At 42.3% G+C, this 26,480-nt stretch overlaps 1 protein-coding gene across 5 annotated transcripts in view; it reads right to left on the bottom strand.

The window, feature by feature from the left end:
• Positions 1-9,658: 9,658 nt before the first annotated feature.
• Positions 9,659-26,480, bottom strand: part of SPAST (spastin) — a 42,242-nt gene continuing 25,420 nt past the window's right edge. For 4 of the 5 annotated variants that reach the window (XM_067293310.1, XM_067293307.1, XM_067293309.1 and 1 more), the window contains 7 exons: positions 26,186-26,277; positions 24,303-24,382; positions 23,026-23,068; positions 22,297-22,376; positions 19,174-19,244; positions 16,903-16,943; positions 9,659-15,413 (listed from right to left, as the gene is read on the bottom strand). In XM_067293310.1, coding sequence (XP_067149411.1) covers positions 15,291-15,413; positions 16,903-16,943; positions 19,174-19,244; positions 22,297-22,376; positions 23,026-23,068; positions 24,303-24,382; positions 26,186-26,277 — 530 coding nt within the window. In that variant the 3' untranslated portion in view covers positions 9,659-15,290. The remainder of the gene's footprint in view (positions 15,414-16,902; positions 16,944-19,173; positions 19,245-22,296; positions 22,377-23,025; positions 23,069-24,302; positions 24,383-26,185; positions 26,278-26,480) is intronic. The other variant, XM_067293311.1, reaches the window with a different exon arrangement.

The following is a 26,480-nucleotide window of genomic DNA, read 5'->3' on the forward strand; positions in this document are numbered from 1 at the left end:
TTCAAACCACAATTTTGCAGCATTTAAACTCTCCAAAGGCTACAGCTGTGGGGGAAGGGGACACCCTCTGCGCATGGCAGCTCCTGGGCAGAGTGTCAGGAGGTGCTTCGCCTTGGGACAGCAAATGAACATAAGCGCTGTGGAGCTGGCACCTCCAGCCCCCAAAAACCGCACAAGACTGTGGCATGCTGAGTTGGGTCTGGGTGGCCAGCTGCAGCAGCAACCTTTGCCACAAGCACCCCTATCGGGCAGAGAGGCAGGACCATTCCCACAGCGCAGCATGTCCTCCGCAGGCATCTGATGACCTCAACTGTTCCCTGGAGCCAAGTGTTTTTCATAGCTTCAGACGGAATTGCCTGTGTTTCAGTTTGTGCCCATTGCCTCTCGTCCTGTTGCTGAGCAACGCTGAAAGAATTCAAGTCCAGGGAGGCTTTGGCCTTCCCAGCCCTAGTCCTGCTTGCTCCAACAATGTCCCTGCATTCCTCCCAGGTGACCTCTCCCTGCTTCCACCTTCTGCACACTTCCTTCTTCTGTTTGGCTTTTGCACCTCCTTGTTCGTCCATCCCCTTTGCTCAACTGCTGGCTCAAAGGCATGGACTGTTCTGGAGCTTGGCAGAGGGGATCCTGGACTATCAAGCAGCTTCCTCGGAGCCCTCTTCCCTCTCGGGCCTTGTCCCTTGGGACACTTCCTCCTGGAGCAGCACACCCTCGTGCACCAGTGAGCTGCAATCTCTTGGTCTACCACACACATCTCAGCCACTTGCTGAGAGGAGAGCAATTGCAGCAAAAGCACTTTGGCATCCCCTCGAGAGCCGAGCACCGGTGAAGGCTGAGAGAAGGACCATCCCTGCCGCTTTCACAGCCATTGGGACTGGCACTCACATGCAGACTGCACACACGGCTACCTCCATTTCTGTATCTGTATACAAGCATTTTCGTGAGCCTGCCTCATCTCCTGCGCAGTCTGCCTTTGAGTCTCTCTGCAGACTCCTGGGACACACCTGAGTTGAGGTGGGATTCAGCTGCCCAAAAGCCTGTGTGTACAGGCATTTGGGTATGCCAGGGCACCACCAGGAATTTCCAAAGGCATCACAAATGGATGCCGGTCCTGGAGCTTAGGCAACTGAATCCTGCCCTAAACTCTTCTCTGACTGTGGCTGGAGCTGAGATTCCCACTTCACATGGGGAGGCCACATGTTGGCACCTGGAGGGGAGGTCACTCTCATCGCCGGCTCACCACTACCGTGACTGAGTGCAGAGGAAGCGTGAAAGTTGGGAAAGTTGGGACACCGCCTGGGCCCTGATGTGATCTCCAGTGGGCACAGGCCCCCTTGCTTGCCCCCTCCACAGCTTGAGGCCTCCTGTCCCAGCAGCAACAGGGCATGTTGCAGCCGTGTGGGGAGGCGTGTGCATTGGGGGTTTTCACTGACACAGAGCCAGCTGCTGAAGCCGGCAGCTCCTCCAACACGAAGCCCAGACCCGGAGAGCAAAGGGGGCATGGCGGGAGCCAGCAGCGGTGCCCGGCCCCACCAGCTGCGCTCCCACCCCACAGACGGGACAATCCCGTGGCGGCGTCAGAGGTGCTGGGCAGCAGGGAGACTCCCCTTTGTGCCCATGGCCCCTGGCCCACGCCCTGGTGCTGCCCCGCGACCCGGCCGGTGCATCACAATGTGCCACAGTGGCTCCCAGATGGCCACGGCCACCAGTGCCCGCCTGGCCCCAGTGCGGCGCTGTGCCGGTGCAGGGCAGCAGGGAGACGCAGGCTCCCAGCCCAGTGGCACTACTCGGCACAGGCGCACCGCTCTTGCCTTGGCGCAGGCCTGACCGGCACCTGGCGCTGCCCAGCGCGGGGCACGCACGCACCGCAGCCCTCTGCCCGGACACGGCGCCATGGGACAGGCCAACTGCTGCGGCGCCCACAGCGCTGCCGGCCCTGCTGCCGGCATGCAGGCACAGCCTGGGGACCCTGACCGCATGGCTCCTCGCGTTGGCCTCGGGCTCGCGGCCCGGGGAGCCTCCTGGCCCCCGGCACTGCTCAGCGCCTTTGTGTTGCGCAGGAGCCCCCGGCTCCTGCTCAGCGACTGTGTGCAGGTGACTTGGCACCAGTGGACAAGGGACAGGCACCTCCTGCTCTTCTCTGACGCCATCGCCATCGCCAGATTCAGGTAAGAAGAGCAACCAGAGCCATCCTTCCCCCCGCCACCGCCTCTGCCACCTGCCCCCAGGCACTGCTGCTCCCCGGATCTGCTCCCACCGGAGCAGAAAGTGCCTCCTCAGGGCTGCTCTTCCCATTGCTTCCTTCCTCAACAGCACCTCTCGACAAGGAACAGCAATCCTGCCAAATCCTGCTGGTCACAGCCTCTAGCATCCAGTCGCCCGGAAGGAGGCCTTCCTCCTCTCCTCGCTGCCTCGCCCAGGGCTCGATGCCCTTTGCTCCCCACGATGACTTGTGCTCCATATGGCCTGCAGCCCCCTGCATGGGTGCACCTGCACTGCGGGCAGGGACAGCCCTGCCCTTTAATTCGGGGAGGTGTGAGAGGAAAGGGGCAGGCTCCGCATGTTGCCACCCTGACCGGCAGCCCCTGAGCAAGCGCCTGCCAGCATTGCTTTGCAGCAGCGACTTCTCCAAAGTGCCCTGTGTGCGTGCTGGCACGGAGGCTGCTTTCTGCCGCGCTGGCTGCCCCAAGCCTCTGCCCCCGGCACATGGCTCTCCCCGGGAGGCCTGCTGCGGCTGCCCCCAGCACACAGCCTCCAAGGCGGTCCCTGCTCTTCCTCCCGGCAGATGTGGCTCCACCTTCCTGGTCAAGCACCGGGTGCCTCTCAGTGACCTCTGGGTGCTGTGCGGGAAGGACGAGGCAGCGTGCAGCTGTGAAGATGAGGAGGACGTTTTTGGCCTCAAATGTGCTGATTCCTTCATCCTGGTCTGGACCACCAAGGTCTGCGTGGTCACCTTCCAGTGAGTCTTGGGGGCGCGTCCAGGGCTGGGGGGATGCAGGGCACCGTGCTTGCCTTCAGTCCTCTCCGGGCTTGCTGGGGCTCAGCCCAGGCTGCGGCAGAGGAAGCAGAGGCCCCGCTGGGCTTTCAGACGCTCCCACGGGCACCTCCAGGCATGCACAAGCCACCCGCCACTGCCGCCACGACCCTGCAGTTCTGCTCAGCCCAGCAACACTGTGGGGGGACACCGAGCGGGGGCTCTGGTGTATGGCGGTGTGGAGCGGTGCCAAGCGGGCCAGCTGTGTCTGGGGCCCTGTGCCTCTGCCCAGCAGCAGCGGCAGCAGCAGGAGCGGGCTCTGAGGCTGTTTCTCCTTCTCGCTGCAGGTCGCAGGAGGGGAAGGAGTGGTGGCTGAGCACCATGCTCAGGTGAGCCCTGCTGGGGAACTCAGCCTGCCTGCAGCGGTGTCAAGGCTGCAGGCAGTGCAGAGCTGCCGGGGCAGCTGCCTGCAGCACAGCAGCGCGGGAGGTGGAGGAAAGGGATGCCCCCTGCGCGGGGCAGCTCCAGGGCCGAGCGGTGGCAGCTGCTTCGCCTTGGCACGGCAAAGGAACGCCAGGAACTGCCCCCGCGGGGACTTGTGTCTCCTCCTGAACTGCTCCTCACCTCCATAGCTGCTAAGGTTGCCCCTTGCCATGTGCCGGGCTGCGTGCTCCCACCGGGAAAGTCCCCTTTTGGCCCTTCAGAGGCGCAGGAAAAAGGAGCTGACAGCCTCTTTCTCCCCACAGCACACCCAGGTGCTGCTCTGGAGGACGCCTCTGCCCTCCACAGCCCAGAGGCTGAAGCTGCCTGTGGCCCCCCAACCGCTGAGACGCAGCAGCCCAGAGGCAGAAGCCCCAGCGGGAGGCACAGAAATGCCTCGTGCGTCTCTGCTCCTCCACTGCCTGCTCAGAGCAATCAGCTCGGCACGCTGCACAGGAGCCTCTCGGAGGCAGCCCTGTCCTTCCCGGGCCACTCACGAGGCTGCAGAAGGCGCCAGAGGGGCACCAGCTGGGCACACAATGTTGCGGATGGTCAGCAACAGCTGGGCATGGAGAAGGAGGCCCTGGAAAAGCCACCTGCCATGGAGGCGGCACCACTCTCAGCTGGCTCTGCACCTGCACCGTCCTCCAGGTGCTCCCTGGAGAGCTGCCGGGCTGCTTCGCAGGGCCCCTCCATAAGCCTCCTGGGAGCTGCTGCCATTCCCGCTTGCTGCTTGCGGACAGTGAGAGCTGCAAGAAAGAGAAGGAGATGGAGGAGGAGACAGAAGGAAAAGAAGAAGGAGAGAGAGAAGGCAAAAGAGAAGGCAAAAGAGAAGGCAAAAGAGAAGGCAAAAGAGAAGGCAAAAGAGAAGGCAAAAGAGAAGGCAAAAGAGAAGGCAAAAGAGAAGGCAAAAGAGAAGGCAAAAGAGAAGGCAAAAGAGAAGGCAAAAGAGAAGGCAAAAGAGAAGGCAAAAGAGAAGGCAAAAGAGAAGGCAAAAGAGAAGGCAAAAGAGAAGGCAAAAGAGAAGGCAAAAGAGAAGGCAAAAGAGAAGGCAAAAGAGAAGGCAAAAGAGAAGGCAAAAGAGAAGGCAAAAGAGAAGGAGAAGGCGAAGGTAAAAGCAAAGGAAAAGGAGAAGAGAAAAAGAGAAGGAGGAAGAGAAAGGGAAAGGAAAGGAGAAGGAGAAGAAATGGAGAGAAAATAAAAGGAGGAGAAAAAGAAAAGACATGGAGAGAAAAAGAGAAAAAAGAAATGGAGTAAAAATAAATGGAGAGAAAAGAAAGGGAAAGAAAAGGAAGGGGTAGGGCAAGAAAGTGAAAAGGGGAGAAAAAGGTGTAGAAAGGAAGGGTGAGAGAGAAGTGAGGGCAAAAAAGGGGGAGAAAAGGGAGAAGAAGAAAAGGGAGCAAAGAAGATGGAGCTAAGAAAAGAGAAGAAAGAGGAGGGAGAAAAGCAAGAGGGAGAAAAAAGGGAGAGAAAAAAGGGGGAGAAAGAAAGGGGAGCAAAAGGGTGAAAAAAGTGGCCAAATGAAGGGGTGATAGAAAAGGGGAGGAAAAGTAGAGGGAGAAAATGGAGGAAGAAGAAAGGGGGACAAAGAGTGAGAAAAGGGAGAAGAAAATGAGGGGAAGGGGAAATAAGAAAGAGAGAAGAAAATGGGGAATAAAAAAGGAGGGTGGAAATGGGAGAGAGGGGAACAAAAAGAGGAGGAAGAAAGGGGAGAAAAAAGGAGGGAGATAAAGCGAGGGAAAAATGGAGAGAGAAGAAGAAGGGAGAAGAAGGGGGAGGTAAGAAAGCATGAGAAAGTAGGTGGTAGGAAAAAAGGGGGAGAAAATAGTGAAACAGGGAGAAAAACCAAAGGGAGAAGAAAAGAGGAGAAAAAAGGGGGAAGAAAAATGGGGAGAAAGGAGGGGGAAATAGCAAAAAGGCAGGGGGAAGGGGAAGAAATAAAAGGGAGAGAAAAGAAAGGCAGAGACAAAAATGAGGAGAAAAAAGGGGTGGGAAAGGGGAGCTAAGAAAAGAGGGAAGAAAAGAGGGGAAGCTAAAATGGGAGAAAAGGGGGGAGACAGCCAGAGAAAAAAGGGGGAAGAGAAAAAATGGGGAAGAAAAAACGGGAGGAAAACAGGGGAGAGAAAAAAGGGGGAGAAAGCCTGAGGAGGAAAAAGAGGGAGATAAAAGGGAAGAGGAAAGGGGAGAGGAAAAACAAGGAGGAAAAAGGGGGCAAGAAAAGGAGGAGAAAGCCCAAAGGGAGAAGAAAGGGGGAGAAAGAAGGAGGAAGAAAAACGTGAAGGAAAGAAGGGAAAGGAACAGAAAAAAGGGGGACAGAAATGGGAGAAATAAAAGGGGTAGAAAAGAAAGGCAGAGCAAACACGGGGAGAAAAAGGGGGTGGAAAGGAGGAGCTAAGAAAAGAGGGAAGAAAAGGGGGGAAGAAAAAGGGGGAGAAAGAAGGGGGGAGAAAAGAAAGCAGGAGAATTCTCTGGGGGCCTTTGCCAAAGCTGCCTTTGGCTCCCTAGCCACAAAGACCAAAAGCCCTTTGACCAACAGCTGCATCAATGGGAGCTGCCTTTGGGCACAGGAGCTAAGTGATGTCAGCAAGGCCCCTCTGCTCCTTGGGCTACTCCATGACGACTATTGCACCCCATGCTTCGCACATCCCATTTTCTGTTTAAGTGTCAGGAAGACACTCTAATCATACCAGCATGAGTAAAGCAGAAGAGCCAAGCGTTGCCGTGGCAGACAATGCTGGAATTAAGCCTACTACTGGTGCCGCCTGAATGAAGCTCCTGGTGTCTGCATCCTGCAGGTGTTTTAAATCACATAATGCACTCTGTTCTTCCCAACCAAATGCACCTGCCCTGGGGAAGAAGCATGGCTGAGCTGCAAAGGGGAAAATCTGAGCTCTGGCATTGCCCAGCTCAGCTTGCCCAGCACAGCACCCTGCCTTTGAGCAGTATGGCACATCTGGTTTTCTAGGCTTTGCAAGAGCAAAGAGAAGAACAAGGGAGTTCACAGAATCGCAGAACGGTGGAGGCTGGAAGGGACCATCAGAGACCATGCGGTCCTAGCGCCCTGCTCCAGCAGGGTCACCTAGAGCAGGCTGCCCAGGACTGTGTCCAGACAACTTCTGAATATCCCCAAGGATGGCATCTCCACAAGCCCTCTGGGCAACCTGTGCCAGTGCTCAGGCACCCTCACCACAAAAGAGTTTTGCATAGCTTCAAATGGAATTGCCTGTGTTTCAGTTTGTGCCCATTGCCTCTCGTCCTGTTGCTGCGCAATGCTGAAAAGAACCTGGCTCCATCTTCTTTACCCCCTCCCTTCAGCTATGTACATGCATTGATACGATCCTCCCACAGGCTTCTCTTCTCCAGGCTGAACAGTCCCAGCTCCAGTCCCTTCAGCATCTTCATAGCCCTTCACTGGACTTGCTCCAGGAGCTCCACATCTCTCTTGTCCTGCAGAGCCCAGCACTGGAGTCAGCCCTCCAGCTGTGGCTCACCAGGGCTGAGTAGAGGGGAACGATCACCTCCCTCCACCTGCTGGCAATGCTCTTCCTAATGCAGCCCAGGCTACCAATGGCTGCCTTTGCCACAAGGGCACACTGCAGGCTCATGGTCAACCTCTTGTCCACCAGGACCCCCAGCACCTTCCTGCAGAGCTGCTTTCCAGCACATTGGCCCCCAGCCTGTTCTGGGGCATAGGGTTATTTCTCACTATGTGCAGGACTTGTCATTTCCCCTTGTTGAACTCCAGCAGGTTCCTCTCAGCCCATCTCTCCAGTCCATTGAGGTTCCCTCTCAGTGGCAGCACAGCCCTCTGGTGTGTCAGTCACTCCTCCCAGTTTTGCATCCCATCAGGCAACTTGCTGATGGTGCACTCTGCCCCATCATTGAGGTCACGAATAAAGAAGCGGAAGAGGATTGGACCCAGCATTGACCCCTGGTAGGCACCACTTCTTCCTGGCCTCCAACTGGAATTGGTGCTGCTGATCACAACCCTTGGGCTCTGCTGTTCAGCCACCTTTCAGTCTCCCTCACTGTCTGCTCATCTACCCCTACTTCCTCAGCTTGCCTCTGACGGGCTGGGAGGAAAGACAGCATGCAAAGCCTTACTGAAGTCAAGGTAGACAACATCCACTGCTCTCCCCTCTTCCACCCAGCCACTCCTTCCATTGGGGAAGGATGCCCATCAGGTTGGGCAAGAGTGATTACCCCTTTGGCAATCCATGCTGACTGCTCATCACCACCTTGTCCCGCAGGTGCTTGAAAATAGTACCCAGCATCAGCTGCTCCATCACCTTCCCAGGGATGGAGGGCAGATGAACTAGCCCCAAGGCCCCTGCATTCTCCTTCTTGCCCTTTTGCAAGACTGGAGGGACACTTGCTTCCTTCCCATACTCAGGCACCTCTCCCCATCGCCGTGACCTCCTGAAGTGCTCTGCACTGACTCCTCTCAAATTTGCCAGATAAACCACAGTGGTAACATTTTATACTTACCCTGTGCTCCACTGATAAAATAACCAGACAACTTCTTATTATTGACACATTACTGTGCTTTTGGATTATTTCAGGTCTAGGGTATTTCTTCGCAGAAGATGCAGACAGTTATAAGAAACTGCATTTCTATAACTTGTAGAAGATAAATACTGCAATTAGTAGTCCAGCTAACACTAGTATTTTCCATGTAAAACTTACAACCTTCAAGGACAGCTCACAACTGAGGCAGATCTGAGACTTTCTATTATTTTCAAATCTCATTTGAAAATTCTACAGGTCACATTATTAGATGGAACATAATGTGCTTACAATATATATATTCATGGAAAAAAGTGGGATTTTCAAAAGCAACATATAAGAACAACAAGTTTTGCTAATTAGGTTGTTTGCAGTCTTGTGGCTTTCCCAAGATTTATTTTTATTTCTAGCTATACCACAGCACTGCTGGACAACCTGGAATGTCACCCACAGGGGCAGACAGCTGGATAATTAACTAAATTAGATCTTTAAGGAGTATGTCCTTCCCAGGCTATGGAAAGGCTGTGTCCTTTTAGTACACCTTCACCGCTACATAATACTTTCTCTGTTATTATGCACAGAATGAAAAATGACTTTAAGAAGGTTGCATGACTCTTGTCTGTTCCAGAGCTGTATATCCCCTTGCAGGAAACAGGTAGGATTTCACTTGTTCGCAAATTTGCAAAACAGGGCAAAATTTGAACTATTTGGAAATCTGCGAAAAGATAGCATAAGTGATACAACATCAAAAGTTTTCTTCATACCTTTTCTGGCAAACTTGAAAAATTAAAATACACGAAAAAACAGAATTTTCATCTAAAAAACCCCCTGCATCTGGTACTAGGCATGGAGCCCTGGCTCACCCTAGCGTGGCTGGGAGATTTCTAAGTCTAGCATACTTTAGATCAGAGTACGCTGCCAAGTGCACAATCTCTATAAATCCCAGCATAGCAAGTGCTGGAATATTGTTTTCGTAGAGTTTTGCTTCTTCACTAGCTTCTTCCCTACAAGGATAAAAGCCTATTTGAAATTGCTAATTTAAATCAATCCAGTGGTTCAGAATCTACCTCCAGGTAGCAGCACTTTAGCTAAAGAGACATACTGGAGAATCACCACACTGACATGGTATCTTTTATCCCAAGGAGTTAATGACTGACAGAAGCAGTAACCACTCTTACGCTTCAGTCCAAAATACTGGGGTGTTTTTTTTGTTTTTTTTTGTTTTTTTTTTTTTGGGGGGGGGGGTGATGGCTATGTTCATTTCTTGTTTGACTTGCTTGCTTTAATAGCAGGAGATGTGACATGTTGAGGGCAGTGGTCAAGGCTGCTTTTTGAGAGACTCTTAATGCTGCCAGATATTTATAGTATTAAAGTTATTTTAATTCAAGTATTTATCTTCAGGATGGAAGTACAAGAACATAAAGCCCTAATAGCTGTTAGTAGTCCAAGCAAAGCCTAGAGACAACAGCTAGCAAGAATTACAAATGGAAAGGAGATGGGGAGAAGTGGAAGAGTTTAATACATTAACCCAAACATAATACAAGGGCCACCCACTGTGGTAAAAAGAGGAGCTGACATTTTAAAAACAAGGTAAATTGGCTCCAATTAGCTATTTTCACAGTTCTTCACCACGAGTACTAGAATTAGTTATGTGAAACTTCCTGGTTTTCACTGTGATTTAGCAAGACTGAGATAAGCACATTTTCAGTTTCAGCACATTTATTTAGGAAGTAGCACTTCGGTTTACATTAGTTTTAAGAATTTGAGTCATGTCCCTTAGAAATTAAATGAGGTATTTACATATTTATTGTTCTACCATCTGGTATATAACACCTGAAAAAATTCTTAAACCAACAGCAAATTAACAGGCTTCAGGTTTAATCAAAAGGCTCTTGTTTTTGGACATTTTATCTGATAAATAGGCAAGGAAACAATAATAGGACAAATACAACATTTTATTGGAGACAATGAAAATTGTGAAGCTAAAGCTATGTGACTGTTCATGTTTTTTTTTTTTTTTAAACATTGTTTAATCAAATGGTGTTTTAACATTTCAAAAAACATTCTTAAAGGGATACCCTGAAGCTAAAGTCCTCAGAACAACAAAATACAAGAATAATCCCATCCCAAACTGGAATCACCCAGTATATTTAATAGGGGTGGGGTATAACGTTTTGTCTGCACCTTTGGTTTCTGTCACTCTAATCCAGATTTCTGAAAAATGCTGACTAGCCCTTTACATGAATAGAATTTTGAATCATGTGGCAAAACAGTTTGTTTCCCAGGCCCTTTGATAGATATGCAAGTATTAGATAAAGTAGTTCCTTCTCACTTCTAATGGTAAAGAAACTGCAGAACGGAGAAGCTACATCTCTAGCATCTTCAAAGAATACACGTATATTAACCAACTACTAAGAAGAATGTTGATCTTTTCCTCAAAGCCACTTCCCTGAAATAGGATAAGACATACTTTTTGTGAAAACAGGGGAAGTATTACAGCAAAACAAGTTTGTTCACCATAGTTTCAGACATGTTACAAATTTGTATATGAAAAGATCAAACTCTGAGGAATTCTGACACAATACATAGTGCTTAGCCAATACATTTAATCCATTGGAGGAGTGTCTACCTTGCCAATTATTGCTGAACTCAGGAGGTAGTTATTGACAAAGTAAACAGTTTCCACTCTAAAACAGTTACGAATTTACAAGAGAAGCAGGAAAAACATAGTACACATTCGCCATACTTTAGAAGGTGATTTTGTCTTTGTAAGAAGCTACAAACAGTTTAAAGATCTTTCCTTGTCTTGTGGAATATAGTTGCTGTATTTATAGGAAAATATTTATGGCTCATCCATTTTCCTGCTACCAACAGATCATCCTAAGCAAGGAGAATCATGTACGAGAGTAAAACATTCTTCAACACTAAATAACAGCTCAAGAAAACCTAACAGTGAATTCAGCAACTGCCTCTAATTAGCACAGTGACTGAGATAACTAGTTGCATCCACTACCTACTTGCTACTTTTCATGCCATTTGTTGATAACTGGTAGAAGTCCAACACAAAAAACACCTTTAAAGCTTGAGACAGCCATAGAAAGCATGAATGAAGATCTTTAACCAAGTGCTTGCTATCTCCCCAAACTGCAAGATGCAGAAGCATCACTAAAGCATTATGGAATAACTAGATAAATGTGTCTTAGGCACAGCTATGCATCATCCATATCATGAGTAGGAAAGAACTAGAAGAACCTAGGGTGCAGAATTTCACCGTACCTGGTTAAGGAAGTCCTAAGCAAAGTGCTGCTTCCCATACCTATTGTAGAACAGACATTTCAATTACATTTGACAACACATCTGATCTCAGTATTCCCAGTGCAAAGTGCTTAAGTTTCACAAGATGGACTTGGCAGCAGTGCCAACCAGTGCTAAAAACTGTTTGTCTAAAATAGGAAAAAAAAAATTATTTATTCTATACCCGAAAGTAAGTTTAACTGTCACAGTAAGTTGCATGTATAAAACTGTCCTTTTTAATCACATTCAAGAGACTAACAGTGAAATCAGCAACTGCTTCTAGTTAGTGCAGCAACAGTGACTTCCTCCTCAATTCAGAGATTTCATTCTTCTCAATTTTAAAGTGTTACTATGACATTATTATCTACATAAGCAATGTGATGGCCATGTTCAACAAAACTGAATTGGTGAATGGCTTTCTGAAGTAGAATCAGTAAGAGGGCTCAGGACTAAGAAGCCTGTTTCTAATGCACTAAACTCTGAGTCCAAGAAATTAAGAAAACAAAAAACTTGTATATGTATAAATATCCTAGTTTAAAGTTTAGGCTCATCTTTAATATTCCATATTGTTTTTGTCTTAGTTTCAGGAAGAGAACCTGTATGGGTTTAGTGTACTATACATAAGTCAATAATAGTAAATGGGATATCATAACACATAAGAAATAAAGGAGCTACGGTATGCACGTACTCCTTGAGAGGAGGTTTTGCCACCAAGAGCAAAAACCTGCTGCCTTAGAAGGCATTGTTCTTCCAACAAGTAGAAAGATAAAGTTGTATTCCCTGCTTAATAAAACAGGCAAAGATGTGTAAATAAGGTTGTTAACAACAGGGGGCTTTTTTTAATTCAGTAAATGTTAAACTTCAGATCAGTAATGAACACATGCAGAAGGCCAGACAAGCTGCTTCCTGATAATTTCGAAGCAGCAGGTCAAGTCACTCATTCATTAGCAGTGGGCAGATCTGGGGGGAGGGGAGGCAAGGGGTGACAATTTAGAGAGCTAATGTAACTCTGATCTTTGCAAAGGTAAAAGCATCCAAGCTGCTGCCCTGCTTATCCTCTCCTAATTCATGATGCTGTGTTAGAACATAATCTGATTTTATGGCAAATAGAGTTGCAAGGTTGGATACAAAATAACACAGATCTGGGAAATACAGATTGTATTAAATGAAAAAAAAAAAAAAACACAACAACCACTTTTATACACATAATTCATCCAGTGATTAGATGAAAATGACTGAGCTAGGACTTGCTCAGTATGTTACCCAAGAAATCATGCGTGTTACACTTATTTACTTTGGAAGCTGTCTAAAAAGCATCTTGGCAAATTTTGGTCACTGATATATCAGCCAGAAGATGTGAGATAATACCTTGAGGGAAACAGAATTATTCTTAAAAGAAACTATTCAGTAAGTATTCTTAATGAGATTTAAAGGTGATCTATGTACCAAATGGGACTAGGCCATACAACAGTAGGGACCCCCCCCCCAAAAAAAAAAGGCAGCTGTGGCAAACTGATGTTGTAGAACAAAATTAAGTTGTTATTACAGTATTCCGAAGTCACTCGGAGAGCTTTGGTTCATATTTTAGACAGAAAACATTCAGGGCAGAACACCAAAAAACTAACAGACTCTGTCAACCTTAACTGGTTGTACAAGGAAACAAAAGGCCTAGTCCTTTTTGTTTCTGAAGCAGCAGCTCAGACTTCTGACCTTTTGTGCTGCATACTGGTGGTGTTTTAGCAGATGGGAAGTTCTACCTCTATGTTTCAGGTAAATATCACATGCCAATAGGCATGTCTTTGAATTAAAAATGAGTTCATTCCTCAAAATTAAGTGGAGGAAAGGTGAATTTGATGACAAGAAGTATTTGGGAACATTTGCAACCAGAAGTGTTCCCAAAGTTCTCATTTGCAAAGGATCTCATGGAAGTTTACATGCCTTATGAACAGGAAGACAGGCAGCCTTTCTTAGGTGTTAAGTGACTGAGCAGATAATAAAGTAGTAATACTCATGCTTAGCCTTAAAGTCTATGACAAAAATTGATCAAGTCAGCCAGGAATCTCCAACAATAGAAATACTCTACTGAAGGCAGAACTAAGGCAAAGCAAGCAAAAAATGAGATTTAAGAAACTGAAATCTTTTAGGATTTCTGACTTCTCCAGGAAGGTGAATCAGGGGAACAGACATCACATGCTTCAATTTTATTGGACATACATTTGAGAAAGTCATACCCTTGAAGGCTAGAAGTGGTTTGGTTAGACTACTTCAAAAGGCATACTAGTGTAGCACAATGTTATTTCATTGCTTTTTATATTAAGATCAGTTACAAGCACCTCTGGTTCAAAAAAAAGAAAAAAAAAAACACAGAATCCCAAACATATTGCATCTGAGTGTCAAAAAGTTTGACACAGCTTCTGCTATTTAATTCCCAATACCATGCAGCAAACAGAATCTTCTCATGGTATTACTATACTGGCACTGCATCAGCTAGGGGGTGTGTGTGTGTATGTATATATATATATATGTATGTATGTATACATATGTGTATACACATAAACATACACACACAATCCATATATTTTATATATATATTAAAAAATCAATTATCAGATTAGCAGTCCCAGAAGTATACTCCTACTAATGAAAAAATATAAGTTAAACAAAAAATTAAGAATTTTCTGTTAAGACCACGAACAAAATACATAAATCAATTTACTTGAATAACTAAACAATATGCAACTTTGTAATATTGCTAATGTGGGAGAGTTGACCCTTTAAAAAAAACTTTTATAATATGAGGACCTACTATTCTGTCTTGCAAACAGCTCCTCAATGTTTAATCCATGTAGAATTTGTAAACAAAATGTCAGCCTTTAAGAAGTAAAGGCAAAGATGTTTCCCTTTATCACAGTATTTAAAGGCTATCACTTCAGTGTTTTTTTACTAGCTTTTCATATATAATAAAAATTCAAATATTTGTACGAAGATGCAGTTATTTTTAAAAAAAGCAGATCAGCTGAGTCTGTTTCATACTTTAATATATAAACCAAAACATATGAAAGCTATAAAAACATTAATGTGTGCCAGTTATTAAACATGTAGCCTCTTATTTTAATGCTCACATGTGTAGATTAAAAATGATCACAATGGAAATTTTACTTTCAATTATTGTAAACAGACCAAAATACAGAGTCGACACACTTCATTTCTGAAACTTGACAATTAGCATCACTTACTCTCTCAAACATCAGCTGGGCTTTAAGTTATACACCATAAGCATAAGCTAACATTCTACCAATGGAAGCATTACAAAATGCATTAAGAGAAAATACTGCTAATAAATGAATATCTTAGTCTATTTTTTTTTATTTAGTCTTTTTCTTAAAACCTTTCAATTCATTTTATTGGGTTTTTGCTGTTCTGCTATCAAAGGTCTTTTTTTAAAAAACTGTTCTGTGAACAATGCCGTCACATTACAACTAAACAAAAAGACAAATAATAACAGACCAGCTGCTTTGTATCTTTTAATAATAGTAATCCCCCAATACTGCTGCTGTTCTTTGCATGGGGAAATTATTTGGCACATTAAGGATAAAAAAGTCAAAAACTGAACTAAAGTTTACAAAACTCCAATTATAAGTTAGTAATTATCAGAAAGCAAGCCAGACATCAATGCCATGGCAAAATTAAACAAAAAAACAATCCCTCTCCCCCCAACTTAAGAAACACGTCTTCCAGTGATTAATATCATCAGAGCTTTCTAGCTGGAACAAAATACAGAAATTATTGTTGAAACCAAGATCAGATTGCTAGGAATCTTATCCCAAGTCTTATTGTGCTCTTACTTACAGTGTGTAAATCCTGACTAAATGGCAAGGAGGCCTTGATGAACGCTTTTCACATTAGATAATTTTTTCTTAATCTCAAGTTTTAGTGCAGATACTTAAAGATCTGTAAAGTCCTGTAAACTCTGGATGCTTTCCAGTAGTCAGTACCAATTGCTCTTTAGGCAGCACTTTGTCTCACTTTAAATAGTGTTTCACACTGTGGTATCTCCAAAATCTTTGTTCCAGCGAATGTATGCTTCGAGAGTCTGGGGGCTCAAACTGCGCTTTATCTTCTTCAAAGACTCAGTGAAATCTGATAATTTGATATTCCTCATCTAGACACAGAGAGAGAGACAGGATCAGGATCACAAGTGGTTTATGTACTTTAGTTCATTCAAGAACTACTTCAACATTCACTTCTAAAGAAGCATGTTCTGCTTCATCTGGTCTGATGCAAGAGTCTCTTGCAATTTAACACTACTAGTACTTACCATTTTATTGTAAACTAATATACTTGGCAATGGTAACTTCTGCCTGTTACATAATAGCACATGAGATAGTGCCATTGCTTCCTTCCACTAGGTGGCACAAGCCAGTGCTTATGAGGGCACTGGTCTGAGTAAACAGTAGGACATGTTTGTAGTATTTTTTTTTCCCCCCCATAGTTAAACTTGTCTAAGTTTTGTTACCCGTATATGTCATACCTCTACGCACCAGGAGTAAGGCACTGAATTTTTTTTTCCTCTTTACTCCAAATTGTATTCAGCACATAATCAGAATTACTGAGCTGATAGTATGCTAACTTCAGACTCTGCCTTTCAGTTGTTTGCCAAGAACACGATTACAAGCAAATATTCCCATAACTCCAATCATGTCTTTGGGCACTTCTCCATATCCATAGCGTTAAATTACTTCATTGTTAAAGGAGTATCAACATTAAAACTTGAGAAAAGTCCCTGTTCCTTTGGGGCTAGTGTTTATAGGCTACTGGAGGCAAACTTGCATTCACAACAAAGTATGACAGATGTTCTCCTTTTCCTGCAACAAATCCTTTCAGCTGAGTTTAAGAGAAGTCCATGATCTAAGGCTGAACATAGAAGGCAATAGAGTAATGGAGTTTTGCTTCACTCTCCCTATATAATCGAGGTCTGTATACACATTTGGGCAGAAACTTTTATACTAAAGACCAATATCTTCCTTTTCTTTTGACATTTACAGATGCAATTTGTGGTGAAGAACTTACTTCATGTATTTTTTCTACTTTATGATGTTCCGTGTGAATGACAGATAGAGAGATATTATATCTCATACACACATACACACACACACACTATACACATACACAAACAGATCTGTTTTAAAAACCCTTGTTAAGTTCTCCCTAAGATGACTTTTGTTCTATGTAAAGACATAGGAAAAAAAAAAAGCCCTCATTTAACATATTTCTGGGAAGGTTTTGGTGGAAGAGACACTGTAAGAAGATAAAAGCCAGGCTTCTGACATCATCCCAACAGATGACAGATCAAGCTGCAGTTAAGTGCAAGGGAAAAGTTAGTAAAGCCTACTGAAACTGAGAACAGCAGAGACCAGCTATCAGAAGGGGTGCTTTACAGCCTGATAACCAACAAGCTACACAAAGAATCTCAGACATTGAGGGCAGATTTTCTCTTTCATCATTATTTTTAAAGAATTTTCTTCAATAACACTAAAAAAAATTATGCTAGGTATTTCATATGGTACTGTGCTTAGAAAAAGGGACCTTAAAGTTTTCTGGTGTGTGTATGTCCTACTCAAAGGGGAAGATACAACTACTAGAACACATACCTCACTGGCAGACATATTCTTCACCTGTTCTGGTTTTAGTTCTGAAAAAAAGAAAAGAAAAAAAAAAAAGATCAGTGAGCTTCATAAGAAAACTTTAATCACTTTAACAACTAAAGCCTGTTAAAAGCAACTGTAACCTGAAAAAACTCACAGCTAAAAATGGTACCTCTCTGCCTTATCATATTCCATCTACATTCAGTCTCTTCTCTCTGCAAGACCACAAAATAATCCATCTGGCATTCTGTTCATCAGTACAGTTGTTCTCTCCTTCAGTCAAAATAGGTCTGCTTTTATACTGTGTGGGTTCAATGCTTCCAGAGATGGCATTGTTAAAACACACAAAAAAAATGGACTGTACAAAAAGACAGATTATCATATCACCTACTGCGAATCCTCAGGGCAAGTTAGTGGGAGTCTTCCAGCATACTGATGCAGTATTGTGCATATTACGTAAACCTCCTGGACAGAAAGGTCCATGGTGTTTTTCTGTCCTTCCTCCCCATTTATTAGCTCCCCAGCCAGCCCACTCTCACTCTGCATCATCACAGATACAGTGTACAGTAGTAGTGAAACTACTTCCTTCCTCCTGAAGTATGGGGAACGGCAACCAAGCCTAACAGCTTCCCTCCACCACTTTATTCCTGGAACCCACAACTCCACTCCTCTCCTCCAAAACATGCAAATTTCTACTCCGCACACTTTCATGAAACAGAAAGGTAGTATCAGCCAAACAGAGAAGTAAAATCAGGCAGGACACACAAACTTGCATCTTGCCATATGCAGTACTGGTGGGACTTAATCATTTCAGTGCCTTTCAGCATGTCACAGATTTTTACTTGTAATAGTGTTATGGTATCAGCACATCATTATCCCAGCAACCTTTTTGTTCTGTGGATACAAGAAAAAAAAAATCTAGGAAGTGTCAGCAACACTGACATTATAAACATTTTTTTTTTCCTAGTATGTTCTTATGGAAGCCAGAAACAGGTAGAAGAAATAAGAGGACACAACTTTTTACAGGCTCTTTTCAAAATGGACTTGCACATGAAGAGATTTGGCAGCAAAGTAAAGTCTGCTTAGGTAAATCCATATATTATTAATTCAGCCATTCTAAATAAACATTTTCAGTCTTCAGGAGACATGATTCTTGTGAGAGCCACTTTCTACAGTGCTGTTCCCCAAATCTCATGCAGGATTTTCAGACATGTGCCTTACTATCTCAACAGCTAAAAGTAGCTATTTAAGAAAGTGTGTAAAAAAGTAACATACAAGCATCTGCTTCCAAAGAATGTAGTGCACGGGTAAAACCACATTCTATAGGATTTTGCCTCAAAAAACAAAAAAAACCCCACCACACACACAAAACTACACCCAACCCACACCTCTCCTCCCCCTTGAATCTTTTAAAAGGTTTGCAACAACTGATTTACATGTAATACAGTGATATCACAGAATGCTTCTGCCTGACTGCCTTTAATATCTTTCTGTCAGGATAATATATCTGAAAATAGAAAACTAGCATCAAGTCTTCACAATCTTTTCACAAAAATCATTCTTTTGATCCCCACTCAATAAAATCAGCTCCTTTAGATGTGGCTACTGTAGGCTAAATAGCTAATGAAACAGAACAAATTTTTTTTTGAAGCAGCAGCATTCACTTTGCATTAAAATCTTGTTTTGCAAAGCTGAAAAGGTCACAGGAAGAACAAAGATAGGTAAAACTATTTAAGTCATAATTATCACTCGAATCCCAGTCTGGTATTAGGCAGCTTTAGAAATAAGTCATACCATTCAAACCATACTCTTCCCCCCCCCCCCCCCCCAAAAAAAAAAGGTCAGGATGATTTTTGTTTTGGTACTTCCTTCCATTGGACTTGAAAGAGAACTGCCCAGTTTATAAAGAAAGTAATAAAGAAAGTCAAAGACTGCTATTCAAGCAATAATTTAGACAGAACTGAAACTAACCTAGGATAGGTGCAATAATAAGGAAAAGCACACAAATCAATAAAAAACAGTTCATCCTACCTACTTTCCTTTTAAGACGCACAAAAAGTGTCTTTTTAATGGTACATAGTGAAATGCTGAAGGATTTTGTATAGGATAAAGCTTATACAAGATGCTATTATTAAGAACAGACCATATGGAAATCCAAGCTAACAGCTGAATTTCAGAGGTTTAAGACTTAAAGATGCAGGAAAATACAACATACATCAAATATCAAGGGCACTGAGTTTTTTTTTTTTTAATTATATAAAAAGCTATGCAGTTTACCTCGAATGGGACCCAGTGCTGCATCCTTCGCTAATGCAGTCAAATCACTTCCAGAGTATCCATCTGTCATTCTTTGGGAAGAGAAGGGATTAGAGAAAGAAAAAAAAATGGTAAAGAAGCAAAAAAGAAAGTGCATAAAGTCTCTTCACTTTAACAGCGGATGATTAAAATGTTACTTAATCAACAAGAAATACCATTTATATGTCATTCTGCAATGTTAATACATCAGAAGTGCATTTGACGTAAGTGATCTATATTTAGAAGTCTTTTCCAGATTAAATTTAAATATAATACTCAAGTCCTAAGTAATATGCTAGGAAAGGTAAAAAGATAGCAACCCATAAAGACCTGTAGATGAAAAGCAGTCTCAACCATATTACTGTTTCTATTATAAAAATGTCCTACCATTAGTCATTTGTCATAGGTTTATATTAAAGTAGAAACTCAACTGTTCTGTACTCTTTCAACCTAATCAATACAGTTAGAATCAAATACCACATGTACTTGCTATGATTAGATCACATGATCAGTTTTCTGACTAAAATAAACACTGCAGTTTTAGTTGACTCTGAAGCCAGAAAAAGTGAAAACATACAAATATTACTACAAATTGAACAGGATTATCTGAATTTGAAAATAAATAGTTTCACAGTGTGCCATTTATGGAAAGTCATAGCAGAGTGCAACATTCTACTTATCTAAAAGAGTAACTACAAACCTAAGAAAAGATGCAGCACCAATTTACTTAGCAGGTTACAATATAGACAGCATTATTTCTGGTGGAAAGGCTTTTTTTTAAAACGGTGTTGAGAGTTTGGTAACAGATAGGCTCTTAAAGCACTTGACAAGTTTCTCAGAGTGTGGTTTTCATCAACTGTGAGCTTTTCAGAATTTGCAATCTGCATTTTATCAGAGTACTGAAACAGTCTATAGTTCACACACGGAAAACAGGTCTCTGACACTGCTAGGTCTGACTCACTGACTGATTCCAAAGTTAAGATCAAAGCTCAAAACTGGAAATGCTAACAACCGAGAACGAACTGAGGGACTTGACATGGCTGCAACAGCCTGAGCCACAGCCTCAGTACTTATCTGCAGAAGCCTGAACATTTTTCACATTTAGCTTCAAATAAGAATGATTATATTTCAGCTTGGAAATGAAACAAGAGTGAGAAAGTCCTTATTCAGAAAAAATGGGTTCTACAAATTGGAGGGTGGGCGAGTGCGTTTGTCAGATGCGTTCAAGTTATTTTTCTGTTTGTGACCTATACCAAAATCAGGTGAGAGTCTGAAGTTTTATTTCATTCAGACAGACAGTGTTTGTATACTTTCAGAACAATGATGAGAAATGGCATGTGATAGTTCTTCAGAGTGCCTAAACAGCAACTCTTCAGCTGGGTTTGGCTTAAGCCAGCTGCTCTTTAATGAATAGGTAGTTTATTATGGATTATTTAAATTTTCATAGTGATGGTGGTTGTTTAATTTGTCAGTGATCTGTTTAGGATCCCACATGTGAGGATCCAGCAATGGTAGTGGGTAATAGCTTGTATATTCAAAGTTCAATTGATAAAAAAAAGAAAAACCACCATAAGTGAACTGAAAGCAAGATAAATTGTGTTATCTATTGTTTCTTTACGATATGACAGGCAGGCATATAGATTATCCAAATTCTCAGAATCACAAGAAAAATCAAGCAAGGACCCCTGCTCTGTGGGAGCTTTTTTAGATTTATTTTCCAAGTTAACCAACAAAATACTTTAATATTAAAGAAGTTCTCCAAAGAAACAAGAAGCCACCAATACATACTTCCAAAATTTGCAAAAAGTGGAAGGATTACCTGAAGAAAAACTTAACAAAATAAAAACCCCAGCTTTGTAGAACAGTGGCTGGCTATAGCAAAAGAGGCATTGCTCAGTCTTTTGGAGATAACCGATTCTATTATAGCTTTTTGAAAAAGTTGTGGAGGGGAAAAGAGTTCACAAAATGAAGTATGTTAAACACTAAACTCTCTCTAACCAAGAGAAAGATGGCAGATGAAAGAGTGCCCTCAACTTTGGTATTTTGGATAAACTCTTTAAAAATTATGTGCTTAAGTTGCACTTGTAATTTGATGCATAAATCTGCATTTAGAATCCAAATAACTGTCTTTTTCCTTCAGTTAGCTATTACAGCAGCCTACATATGGCCTGAACTAGCCTCCTTCAAGTACAGAGAGGATTTCTTCATTTGGATTATACATCAAATTTCTGTAAAGCTACTAACACAAAGAGATGGACAAATGCCACATCCAACAGTATATTCACTTCTTCTATACCACCACAAATGGAACAAGAGACTGAAATACAGCCCCTTGAATGTTTTTGGTATCTCACATTCATTTTCTTCCCTCCCTGCCCTAGGCACTCTACCTACTTTTTAGTCTAGATTCCTTCATCCACATTACTAATGCTGTGTGGGAAAAGCATCTGAGGATGATACACAGTAGCATTCTGTCAATCTTAATAGTGAAAAACATAAAAACAACTTAGTTCCATAATAGGAAGTGCATTTAACCAGTATTTTTCCAATCAAATATAAAACATTAATTAAGATACTGGAAAGAATCTAAGTTAACTAATGCTTGCTAGAATATGCTGGTAATACCTTCAAAAAACCCAGCAACAGACAAGCAGGGGGAAAAAAAAGAAGTTGTTTCTTATTCAAAATACATGCCAAGTGGAAAACTGGTACTGGCTTTTGGCATCAGGGAAGAGAGCTGGCTTGCCTAGAGCACAGGTGGGGAGAAACATCTCATTCCCTCCTCAGAAAGAAAGAAAAGCACCGAGGAACATGTTTCAACAATAGACCTGGGCAGGAGAGGAGGGGGAAGCAAAAAAACACACCTATTTATATAAAAGCATATGGGAACCGCACTTTCATATGGCCTGACAGGAAAACATTTTTCTGATGTCAAATCATTTTTCTGATGTCTTCTAATGTCTTCCCAAAATGCATGCAATTCATTCTCAGTAAGTTTTGTCACTATCTGATGATCAACATTAGTTACATTCAGAACTAATAAAACAGTTTGAATTAACGCAGTAGAAGAGTATACTTATTTAGTTAAAGTTATAAAGTACTCACCTAGCTAATTGTGCCAGCTCTTTTTGGGTCAATGGACTTCCTTGCTTGCTTAAGAGATTTTTTAGCAAAATCAATCTTGTCTGAAAGGAAGATGAGTTTATCAGATGGAAAAATTCATTGTTATGATATAAAGTTCTATTGTAACAACAGAACTACGTGTTTGTCAAGTTAGGTTTTGTGCCTCACTAGTATAAACTTGCCTATACAGCTTTTCAGTAGACTGTACATGACAATCTCTTGAGAGGAAGAGATAGATTTGATAATAATTAGATCAAGGGTCCAACTAGTTCTAAACAGGCACTAAATAATACACTAGAATCCTCATCAAAAGCCTTAATCTGATGTTCAGCTGAAGAACACTACTTTAAGAAAGCTACTTTCATCTTTTGCAATAAACATTCTCTCTAACCAGCAAAGCCTGCTCCTGCAAGCTCTACCCCAGACTTGTCTGTGCCTGCTGGTGTATAAGCCATGCCTCACTAACCAAGAAATAGTGAGAAGTTACTACCAGAATTACTACTAGTAAGCACATCAAAATGTAACAGCTTAAGACAGTCATGAGAATTAAAGCACAGTGTATATGGTCAAGCTAGGTCAGCAGTTAATTCACCAGATTGTTAGCTGTAATCATCCACTAGGGCAAGTTAAGCACAGCTTACAAAATATAGTTTATTATATTTTACAAAATTGAGCTTGAATTGAAGAAAATGCATACAAACCAATACTTACTTCCTCATTTGGTAGAGATACATACACCCGTTTGGTGAATCGTCTTAAAAAAAAGACAACAAAACAAAAAAGATGTCAGAAATTATTAGGAAAAAAGAGAAAAACAAATACTAGAATGGTCTTAGAAAAGAACTTTCAAATTGTGGCCTCTTAACATTAGATGAGGCATTTGAACTGGATACGATAGGGATTAGTTGCAACAAAACCAGCTGCGTCCACAGCAAATATTGAGTATGAAATTATAGGATTTATAATAGACATTACTCTTATTAATCCCATTACAGTGGACACATGAAAAGAAGAAGCAGTTGAGACTGTTGTTGGCTACTGTTTTCTTTTCTCAGTAAGCTACGTCAGATAGCAGTGGAGTCTAAAGTGCACGTGACAACCTTCTCATTATCTGTATCTGCATTAAGCAACTGTATTATGTGGTTATACTTTTCTACCCATTAGAACAGCTAAGGTTTTTCTAGGGAGCACTATCTGTGGCCAAGCTAACACATTGTCTCTGTATGGACTACAGAAACGTTTGGTTTGATAAATATGTTAAAATTTCACTTATATCAAGTTCTAGGGAACAACACAACATATTTATACTTAAAAAAAAATAAACAAAATGCATGAGCCACTAGTGACACCTTACTCTTAACAAGGTCATGGAACTCCTTCCAGACAGAAAACCTGCCAAAGACGGAAATATCTTTCCTGACTATCAGCAACAAAAATGAAGCATCTCTTCACTGTACAAAAACAGTCTTTAGAATCATTAACAATTTTTTTTTTATTTGTTCACAGTGTTGACATGCCTGTTTTCCTCAATCAAGAATGAAGAGAGAAGCAAGTATGAGGACTTGTTGCAAAGAAATCCTAAAGGCAAATCTACCGCAAGTGCATGGGACATGTCACTGCATGCATGTAATTGCACAAGTCCAATATTCAGAGAGGAGCAATACTAGATTTTATTGGTCAAACTTCTTCCTTTAGCCTGCCATTAAGATCCAAATAATAAAAGAAGCAATGCATAAGATAAAAGGGTTATGAAATGTTGCCTTGGTCTCACCAGGCACTACTGCTTCAGACAATTCCAAGGCCATCATGCTTGTGCACAGGTATTCCAAAAGAAGAGAGGGGCACCTCTTTGAGAAGTTAAATTTAATATTGTTAAAACAACTTTTGCCACATAGTCCAAAATTAATCAGACACTAAACATCAAAACCTGCTGTTCATAATAAATATCATATTCTTGTGTTCAAACAAAGGAAGGGACGTTTTGATACCTGAGAACAGCATCATCAAGCTCCTGTGGCCTGTTGGTTGCTCCCATCACTAGTATTCTGTCCTCTCCAGAAGACTGCACCTATAATGTAGGAGGGCAGCTTTCAGTTTATATTAAGTAGTAATGCAGCAAAACCAGTTAAAGACTTGCCACGCTTTCAGTGCATTGATAGAATTTACTGTAAAATGCTCACATTTGTTATGCTTAACTACAAATTAAGAAAAAGTTTACAACCTGTATTTACTTCCTTCCCCGTGCCCCCAGATACTTGATGTCCAGGTACGTTCCTTGAAAAGTCTTGCAAGAGCACAAATGCTGCTCTGCAATTACACTTTGCAATGTTGGAGAAAAACTGCAAAAGCACTCAGAAGTTTAGTCATCCAGAAATAGTTACATTTAAAAAAAAGCAAGAGACTTTTTATTGTAGTGGGTTTTAACAACTAACATTGTTCTGAAGCCTACAAAGAATAAGGAAATCAAAACTTTGGGCTAAGGCACAGCCAGAACCACTAAACCACATCAGAGATCCATCTGATAGAGGTCTTGCCAAAAGCTAGTAATCAAAATGAGTAGTTATTCAATAGTATACTGACACAGATTTTTGTCCCCAGTTCACTCAATTGCAAGACTTGGTTTATATCCAAGATTATGAAAGCTTACAGCTTCCAAACTACAGAGGAAACATTAGGGTATCAGACTTTTCAGCATTCATCCGGTGTCAAATCCCTCATGGGCTTCCTAAATCTTCAGACACACTAAGGCAGCAATAAGTTCCACAAAAGAATTGTATAATGTAGAGATATTTTAAGTTTTCTAACTTACTATGTTGAATTTTCCCCTATTCATTTTATAAAAAGACTGGAGGGAGGAGGAGAAGGGATATGACTTATTTCTGCACATCATTGTCATGTTGCATTATTCATCCTGATTCATCCCGCTCTGGACAAGTTTCTCCCAGTCTTACATATAGTCATCTTCTCATTCTGTACCCTGCTACTCTTGCTCCATCACTGTGCTAGTGGACTAACAATTTCACAAGCAACAGTACTATCTGACAGAAAAACATTCCGATTTGTTTTTTCTAACACACAAGCATGAAACCCAAATACGCAGTTCCTTTACCTGGGTACTGCATGTGTGTTACATTACTCTTTTTGTATCCTGCCATCTTTGGGTTGGGATGCAAAGAAAAAAAAAAAAAAAGAATCAATAGCTCAATAGAAAGCATACTAACAGAGATGAATCCTTCCTGTGCATCAGAGCTGTATAAACCAATGGTCAGAACTACAATGGTCTGTTTGAAATCCTCCTCCCTCAAGTTTCACATTATCCCTTGACAAAGTGTATGCTTTTGAGATTTATCCCTCAATAAAAAAAATACATTATGAAAAGCCATTTAATGTTCTTTTACTTTGCCAGAATGAAGATATGCACTTCACCAAAATGTGCCATTGCAAACAAGGATTTAACTCTGACCAATCCACAAGTGCCCCCCCTTGCCCTGTGAGAACATTTATTCTCACAGCTCCTGTATTATTTCTATTTGTTATCGTTTTTTCCTCTTTGTCCAAGCAGTCTTTCAACCCACCATTTCTGCTCATCTCCAAATTACTGGCTGTTACCTTTCACTCTAGACTGATTTTTCCAGAATGTTATAGTTAGCAGGTGAAAAATGAACAGCAATAAAAAAAAAGCTATTTGCTGACCAATGGGGGGAGAAAAAAACAAAAAACAAAACAAAAAAACACCACACAAAAAACACACACACACGAGACAGAGCCCGAACAGCCAAATCCTATTTGTGCTTCATTTGCAGCTTGTACTGGCACCCAGTACATTAGCCAATTCAGCTAAATCAAACAATACCCAAGACTAGATACTTACACCATCAAATTCTATTAAAAATTCCGTTTTTAGACGTCTACTAGCATCATGCTCACCCTCTCTTCTTTCACACAAAAGGCTATCAACTTCATCTTAAAAAAAAAAAAAAAAAACCACAAATCTTAGTTAGGCTTGCAAGATAAAAGCACTCACATTTGCCTAAGTTACTTTGCTAATACAGGACCCCACCAAAAGAGCTCAAATCTTCATTCCCCAGGAGACAGACAGATCTTAATAAAGCTAAAAAGCCTCTACAGTTTTCCAAATAGATTTCTCCTGCTATCATGTGTTGTCC

This window comes from Apteryx mantelli, chromosome 3, assembly GCF_036417845.1.
Source record: "Apteryx mantelli isolate bAptMan1 chromosome 3, bAptMan1.hap1, whole genome shotgun sequence".
Classification (NCBI taxonomy): domain Eukaryota; kingdom Metazoa; phylum Chordata; class Aves; order Apterygiformes; family Apterygidae; genus Apteryx; species Apteryx mantelli.